At 31.3% G+C, this 8,556-nt stretch overlaps 1 protein-coding gene across 1 annotated transcript; it reads left to right on the plus strand.

Moving 5' to 3' along the window:
- The first annotated feature begins 243 nt into the window (after nucleotides 1–243).
- Nucleotides 244–4,934, plus strand: LOC116142417 (UPF0481 protein At3g47200-like). Its single transcript, XM_031427833.1, has 3 exons — nucleotides 244–322; nucleotides 3,466–3,532; nucleotides 3,632–4,934. Exons 1-3 carry the CDS (start codon nucleotides 244–246, stop codon nucleotides 4,932–4,934), a joined length of 1,449 nt encoding a protein of 482 aa, XP_031283693.1.
- The last annotated feature ends 3,622 nt before the right edge of the window (nucleotides 4,935–8,556 follow it).

Genomic DNA, 8,556 nt, shown 5'->3' on the forward strand with positions numbered 1-8,556 from the left:
CGAAAATGGTCGTGAATCACAAATTCATGGCTGGAAAACGGCCAGATCTATGGCCATTTCACGACCACATATCTTAGCTGTGAAAAGGCCACATCTTTGGTCGTGCCATTTCACAACCAAAGATCTAGCCTTTTCACGGCCAAATCTATGGCCACTTCATGACCACATCTTTGGCTGTGAAACGACCATAGAAACGCTAGATCTAGCTGTTTTTGGCCATGGATCTATCATCCATGGTCGAAAATGGCCTTACCGGCGCATAACTGGCTAGAACCCATCGGTCGTGTACCATTACAGCGACTGACGTCTACGGCCGACGATGGTGAGTCATGGTCGACGGTGGTTTTGGGTGGTCGGGGGTATTTTGTTAACTTTTAAATTTTTTTGTGGTTGGGGGTATTTTGTTAACTTTTAAACTTTTTGTGGTTGGAGTGTTTTAGCTAATTTCTCAAATGTAAGGGGGCTGAGTAATTGTTATTTGGTAGACATTTGAGGGCAATTGTGTCCGAAATGGATTTTAATTAAGGGCAAAATGGGCAGAAAAATCATATCACCTCGATAATATTTTAATAAAACCCATTAACAAGATAATAAGATTACCCCCTACATTACCAACAGGAAACACTATTTGCAATAAAAGATTACCGTAATATTATATTACTTGTAAACCAAACACGGGAGAATCTAGCAAAATAAATGAAGATTACCCTGTTATCTTATATACCCCCAATCCAAACAGAGCCTAAAAGTCATTTACCTCTCTAAAATTTTTGAAACTCACAATTTTCAGTTAATTATCCCAATTTTAATCAAATTTGTAGAAATGATCCGGGTGGACTTCATCTTCATCATCGAAGTCTTGTTAAGGAACACCTACTCTACACTTCGAAATGAGAAACAAGACCATATTTTTAGGCAACCATATTTGCTACAGGACATTTGGTATGATATGTGGTTGCTTGAGAATCAAATTCCATTCTTTATTCTCGATGAATTTCTTAATCTAAACGAAGTTGTTGAAAAGATCCCAGTTGAGAATGATTATCCAACAGTCATCTATCTTATTTACAATTTTTTCGAGGATTTAGAGGCAGTAAACTGAAAATTACACAAGTTGATTGATTGTAAGAAAGAAGCGAAACATTTCACTGATTTTCTAAGAATTTGTCATCTACCATCTCATTTGCCATCAGATCCGCCGGGAGAAAAGAAGGTTATAATTTATAAGATATTGTAATTCTGAAATTGTAATAAATTATTTTTGTTTGAGGTTTTATTTGATTTAAACATGCACATCAGCTAATTAAGTTTTGATGCCTACTACCTAGATTTTGGGATTAATATCAAAGAATGCTTCAAATGATGTACTATAGAATATAGGTAGACTTACCACTAGGTTACAAATTAACTATCCTGAATTTGTATTTCAAGTTATGTGATAAATTAAATATCCCAAACCTGTATTTTAAATTATGTGACGGCAAATTTGACTAGTCATATTATCTACCAATATGTCATTATTAATATTTAGTATTCACAAAATACTCACATTAATTAGAATATACACACAAAAAGCAGCGTTATTATTTGTTAGTGCATTATCTTTGAGAGGGAGTTGATTGTTTACCATGTTGGAGTTAACAGGACGAACAATCAAGATCTTCAGATATGCCTTGGACACATTTGGAAGAGAAATTGGAAAATTTTTCAGAATTGTTTTTTTTTTTTTTTTTTTTTTTTAATCATAGATTGCAGAATATATAGGAATGATACAATCAACTGAAATCTCGTAATTATATTAGTTAATATATTTAAAATATTACATAATATGTTAAATAACATAATTAGGAGATTACGGAGTATACAAAATATCTTGAAATAATTAGAAGATTACAAAATATACAAAATATTTTACCACTCCCCCTCCAAGTTAGTGTATAGATGTCACACGTATCCAACTTATCTAAAACATATGAGAATATGCTTCTAGAGACTGCTTTGGTAAGGATGTTGGCTAATTGATCGTATTATCGAATCCTAGACAATTCAACAATATTTTTATCTAGTTTTTCTTTAATAAAAAATGTGTCCACTTCAATATGTTTCGTACGGTCATGTTAAACTAGATTATGACCAAATACCACATGTTGTTTTATTATCACAATAAAATTGGATTGGTTGACTAGGTGGATAACCCAAATCTTCTAAGAGAAGTCTTAATGGATTAGATATTGGATATTTATAATCCAGTCTAATCCATTTGAATTAATATGGATTCAACTGATCTATTTCATATTGGATTAGACTTAATATGGATTCAACTGATCTATTTCATATATAGATTGATCCAATCCAATCCAAATTGGATAAAATTCATGGATATCAAATCCATTAGATTTTTTTAAAATCCCTACTTTTAGAGTGATAAATATGATATATTATGTCTAACAAAAACAAATAAATCATTTACTTTATTTTTGTTGAAAGTTCATACTATAATAAATCATCTTGATCGCAATCCAAAGCTTCAAAAAAGATGAATTACATCCCTTAAATTAAGGGGCTAGCTTCATATAAACCATTGGACTTTTTATTCATAGCAAATAAATCAGGCTGCTAATGTAATTTTTTCAATTTCCATGAAAGAAAAAATATTGCTCACTTTTTTATCACACCTTAAGACAATGTTCAAGAATTTTAGATGCTCTTTTTGTGGAAATTGTATGATTCTATCATACTGGTTGGGAATAAACTCGAGAGTTTCTATTTGTGCGTTATGAGCAAATTAAAGCTTAGAAATTTATACTATTATTATACCCTTTTTTCTTTTTCTTTCTTTTTTTTCTCTTTTCTAACCTTGAAGCTTTTTCATGGTTTATTTGCTTCAGATGAGGTTTAGGAATATCATAACACGCCATCCTATACCGGATACAATTTTATATTAAAAGAATGTTGATATTTTAGTGGCTTGATCATCTTCTAATATATATATATATATATATATAATTTTTTTTTAACTATTTTCTACTAATAACCCATTATAGATCTCAAACGAGTAAAAAATAATATTTTTGACTTGGACCGGTAAAATGACAGTCATTCAAGTTCTTTAGTTCTGTGCATAAATTTAAAAGTGCAGCCCTCGTAATTGAGGAAAATCTAGAGAAATGGATATATATAAGGATCATACTTATATAACCACTGGAAGAAAGGGATATATATAAATATACAAGGATTCACATTAATTAACTACTTTATGGTGACTTGAGCTCGAAGAAAAATCAAACATTTATACTCGTTGTTATGAGGTTCTGATGCATATCTATGCTGTTCCAAGGAAGATGCCGAGACTTTAAATAGTATTTGTGCACTTTTCTTTTCTTTATTTCTTTATTCTTTATTCTTTTTTTCCCTTTTTTAACTTATAAATCTTCACCATCTTCTTCCAAACCTGGATATGAGCAGATTTACCCTATCATCTTAAGAGCTTCTGTGCAACTCCAAGAGATCAGCCACTACGTGCAGTTAACATGTAAGTATGCACATCAATTTTTATTTCTCATTTATCAAAAATATACGTGCGTTATATCTCACATTGAATTAATTAATTGTATCTTATTTGAGTTAACAGGGCGATAGAAACCAATATTGATGCAAGACTAAAGCCACGAAAACCTTTGAAAGCAAAGTTAGAGGAGCTGCCACAATTCCCCCGTTCCTCAAACTGTTGTATCTATAGAGTTCCACAGCGTCTTCGCCAAGAAAATGAAAAAGCTTATGCACCTCAAGTAGTCTCCATCGGCCCTCTTCACCACGGGAAACAACACTTAAAATCCATGGAAAAAGAAAAACAGAGGTACCTGAAAGAATTCCTTGAACGGACTGATGCAAAATTGGAGGATCTGCTCAACTTAATCACAGAAAAGGAACAACAATTGCGTAGCTGTTATGCTGAAGAAATAGAATTTGATCGTGAGGAATTTGTGGAAATGATCTTGGTGGATGCAACGTTCATCATTGAAGTGTTATTGAGGTCTCAGTTCCGAGATTTACAAAAACAAGAAGACCATATATTTGAAAGGCCATTTTTGATACAAGATATATGGTACGAAATGTGGTTGCTTGAGAATCAGATTCCATTCTTCATTCTTCAGGATATTTTTAACCTGGAGACTATCTCTGAATTAGTGAAGAATTGGAAACCAATCATCGAGCTTACATACGAATTTTTCAAGAGTTTAGAAGCAGTAAATGGCAAATTAAAGAAGTTCGAGAACAATAACGTGGAAGTGAAACATTTCACTGACTTTATAAGAACTTGTCATCTACCATCAGTTAAATCGGCTCCACGTCCAAAGAAAAGAAAAGTTGTAACTGCACCAAGTGTGATCCAACTCAACCAAGCTGGAGCGAAGTTCAAAAAGAGCGAAAGCAACGAGTCATTTGATATAACATTCACAAAGGGGACTTTGGAAATTCCGCAGCTGAAACTTCAGCTTGAAACTGAATCTTTGTTTCGGAATTTGATTGCTTTTGAACAACGTCATTATGTGGATAATTATATTAACGATTATGTTTTTATCATCAATCATCTTTGCAATACTCCGAAAGATGTTGAACTGCTTGTTCGAGAAAAGATTATTGAAAATTGGTTGCCGGATAAAAAGGGGGCATCAACTCTTTTAAATAACCTCTCAAAAGGGACAACTTTGGATTATGAGAAATTTTATTTTCTTAGTCTTTGTGAAGATTTGGAAGACTACTGTAAGAAAAGGTATAACATGTGGAGGGCAACTCTGATACAAAATTATTTCAACACTCCATGGGCTATCCTTTCGGTAATTGCTGCTATTTTTCTGATTTTACTTACAATTGTACAAGCCGTTTCTTCTGTTATCCAAGTGGTGTCTCAACCACCACACAGCAGTTCTTGAATGCTATTATTTCTGATTCTTGTAATTTGCTTTCTTTGTGTTATTTCATAATGGATTGTTTATTGTTTAGTGTTATTTTGTAATGGACTATGTTGGGGATAGGAGATTTAACTCAAAACTAATTTAGACTCAATTTGGCTTATATAAAATAGCAAAAGCTTCAATTTATTAATTTAAAAATAAAACTCCCTCATTGATCTAAATTAATCTATATGGTTGAGACCCCAACATTATATATGATCAAATTAAGTTAAATTCGCAACATAATTTTGTTGGTAATAATTTTGGGTAATTTTTTATTACTAATTGTTTTTACCATTAGTATGTCACAAAGGCTTACATAGATCAATAGAAATAACTTGTATTATTATTAACATGTGTCCTAATCAATCTTTGACTCATCACCTCATAGATAGGTCATTTTTATTTAGAGTAAGGGGGCATTTGGATTATATAATATTTTATTATAGGGGTATATTATATTAACATAAAAAAATCAACTTGAAGATTACTGGAAATGTTTAGATTATGTGTTTAGCTAGGAGGATAAATGAGTGGGTATGTTATATAGATTACTAAATTGCCCTCCTTTTAAAATATTAATATACAGTAAAACCTCCCTATAGTCATAATGGTGGAATCAACTAATTTTATTACTATAAGGAGGTTATAACTTAATAGAGGTGTAATTACAAAAATTATTGTTTTAATTTCTTATTTTATAATTCATGTTTTAGTAGTACAGTATTAGGAGGTCAATCAGCGCTTTAATTGCCTACTTTTAAAACAGGAAGACCTTGTCTTGGAACCAGCAAAGATAAGTGTCATTCATGGAACTATAAATGCAGTTGATGCATGGTCAATTGATGTGAAGCCATAAACAATTGTCAATGGTTTTAAGCATTGCAAAATTAGGATCTCTGATGTCGATGAATTGCAAGTTACAAATGAAGTAAACGAGGAGAATAAAAAGTCATTGCAAATTGAGTGATCAGATTCTACAATTTCACTACACTAATCGAATGGATATTAATGTCTTCCTCAATCATCCAAATGAGCAACAAATCGTGTATATTTTAACCGAAGAAGAAATCATTGCTACAATTAGACAAGAAGATAAAAGAAATAATCTTGATGATGATAGTACGGAAATACAAAAAGTTTCGTGTCATAAAGCTCTAAACATGCTTAAGAAGCTAAAATATTTCGGTTTCAACAAGAAGGTGTATATGCGAGCGAGTTATTACATACTCATAAGGTAAAATATGTGGTAACAACTCTAAAGTATAAATCATTGTCCCAAACAACTTTAGATAAATATTTTATTTTATCTTAAACTTTTAATGTAACATAACATATTTTTTTTTTTGATAATATACAGATAATTATTACTATGTGGAGACAACTTTCCTTAAGACGGGAATTGGAAAAATTATAACTTATTGCAATGTGGAGTTTATTCTTATTTATAACTATCCCAAATTTGGATTAGAATTTTTTATGATTATGTAGAATTTATTCCTATATAGAGTATCACTATAGAGAGGTTTTACTGTAATAGTATTTTTTTGAATTATTTCTTTTTAACCCCTTACATTTGAAATTTTGCTAAAACACCACAGCTATCTGACTTAGGGTTTAGTGACTAAAATGCAGCAGTTTTTGGGTGGTTGTTCAGGGCATATCCAATGGGACACTAAATTGGTGTAAAACACCAAAATCATATCCAAATTTTGCTCCAAGCAAACACCAAAAGCCATATCAAAACATCTTTTATTTCCTTATTTTTGTTATTTTTTAATTTGTATTTATGTTAATTTGATTATTATTTATATTAATATTTATAATAATTATATAATTCAAAAAATGATGAAAAATTAAAAACAAAACTTCATTCCAATGCAAATATTAAACTTTAATAACTCAAAATAAATTAACACTAATTTAAAAACACTTGAATTAAAAGAAAATACAACATAAACTGGAATAACAATTTAGCATTTTATATTAAATGTAATATTTTTTTATATTAAATGTAATGTTTACTTGATTTAATAAATGCTTAATTTTATTAAATTAACATAATTTTTAAAGTTATTTTTAGTAGTTAATTAATAATACATATTATTTTTAATATTTAATTAATATATAAAAAAATAATTAGTGAAATAAATTAATTGTTGAGAATTAATAGAAAGAAAAAGAAAGAGAATATTTTAGGGAATATTTCTTTTGGTGTAAGAGGTTAGAGATACAATAGTAAAATTGTGTGAAAGTTGCACCATGTTTGTGGAGACAGTTTATTAAAAGGCCATCTTAAGTTTGCATTTAATTAAAAGGCTATCAAGTTTTAAAGTGTTAACTAAATAGCCATATTATTGATTAAGGGTAATTAGTGCTTAATTAGGATTAATGAAGTATTATGTAATTTTTTCAAAATTATACTATATTCCCACAAACCCAAAATTGTTGCAAACAAACCCAAATACCTTCCCGCCATTAACGCATCTCTACCTCTGCATCTTCTTCTCTTCTTCTTAGCTTCGTCTACATCTTCTTCTTCTTCCTTCTTCCTCCTTCCTTCTCACTCTTCTTCTCCTCATTCCTCTATATCTTCTTGTTCCTCGCCATTAACACTTTCTTCTCTTCCACCATTAACATCTTCTCCGCCAAAGATCCCCTCCTCCTCCTCCTCCTCCTCTTGACATTTCGTTAAGTATGTGTATCTCCTTTTACATTTTATATTTAGATTTACAAAGATTTAATAATGATGGAGTTTGGGTTTTGATTTTGATTTAGTTGTTTAGGTTGTTGAGGTGTTGGGTTGTGTTTGATGTAATGCAAGTTGAAAGGAGTGAAATTGTTGAAAATTTGTTCTGGGTATGATGAAATCGATTGTAGGTGAGATGACTAAAAATGGTTTTTTTTATGATGATCGCTTAACGATCTGGTGGTATCGCTTAGCGATCTGGTAGGTCTGGTAATGCGCAGATAGATCGCTTAAGCGATCAGGATGCAGCAATAGATCGCTTAAGCGATCTGGTAAAAGTCTGGTGTATAGGAGCAGTCGCTTAAGCGATCAGTAAATGGCATAAGATCGTTTAAGCGATACAGCAGACTATATAAATGACTGTGCAGATTCTTTTTAAAATATTTGAACCCTTAGTACAAATTTAAGAATTTTTTTTTTTCTGCATTCAAGGTAGTTGTTATTATTACACATGGGACAAGTTGTTTTAGGTGTTGAATATTTTGGTGAGTGGGTGGAGGAAGAACGTAGCTGGAAGTGGATTGGAAGAGAAAGAAGTTATACCAATTGCTGTGACACAAAGGTTATTTTTGATGAGTTGATTGATGAAATAATTAGAAGAGGTAATTTGAGTTACTTGCGTAGTGATATGTTGTGAAGTATGTTTTAAGCAGAGTTCCTGAACATTATAAGGTACCTCCTGCTATATTAAAGTCGATGAAATTGAAGTTATATATGACTGATTGGCCAATAATGTTCGAGGCCGATTTTAAGGGTTTCTCTTGTAGAAAACCATTCAAAGTTGGTTCAAAGGAAAGGGATAACGGAAGTAGGCGGAGATTTGCCTGGTTTTAATTTGAACTACGAGGCCAT

Source organism: Pistacia vera, unplaced genomic scaffold (genome assembly GCF_008641045.1).
Source record: "Pistacia vera cultivar Batoury unplaced genomic scaffold, PisVer_v2 Contig408, whole genome shotgun sequence".
Lineage (NCBI taxonomy): Eukaryota > Viridiplantae > Streptophyta > Magnoliopsida > Sapindales > Anacardiaceae > Pistacia > Pistacia vera.

Coding starts and splice junctions, on each gene's coding strand:
- LOC116142417 (XM_031427833.1), top strand. CDS start 244: ATGGCCTTACCGGCGCATAACTGGCTAGAACCCATCGGTCGTGTACCA. Junction 323..3,465: donor GACGTCTACGGCCGACGATG/GTGAGTCATGGT, acceptor GGATATGAGCAG/ATTTACCCTATCATCTTAAG. Junction 3,533..3,631: donor CCACTACGTGCAGTTAACAT/GTAAGTATGCAC, acceptor TTGAGTTAACAG/GGCGATAGAAACCAATATTG.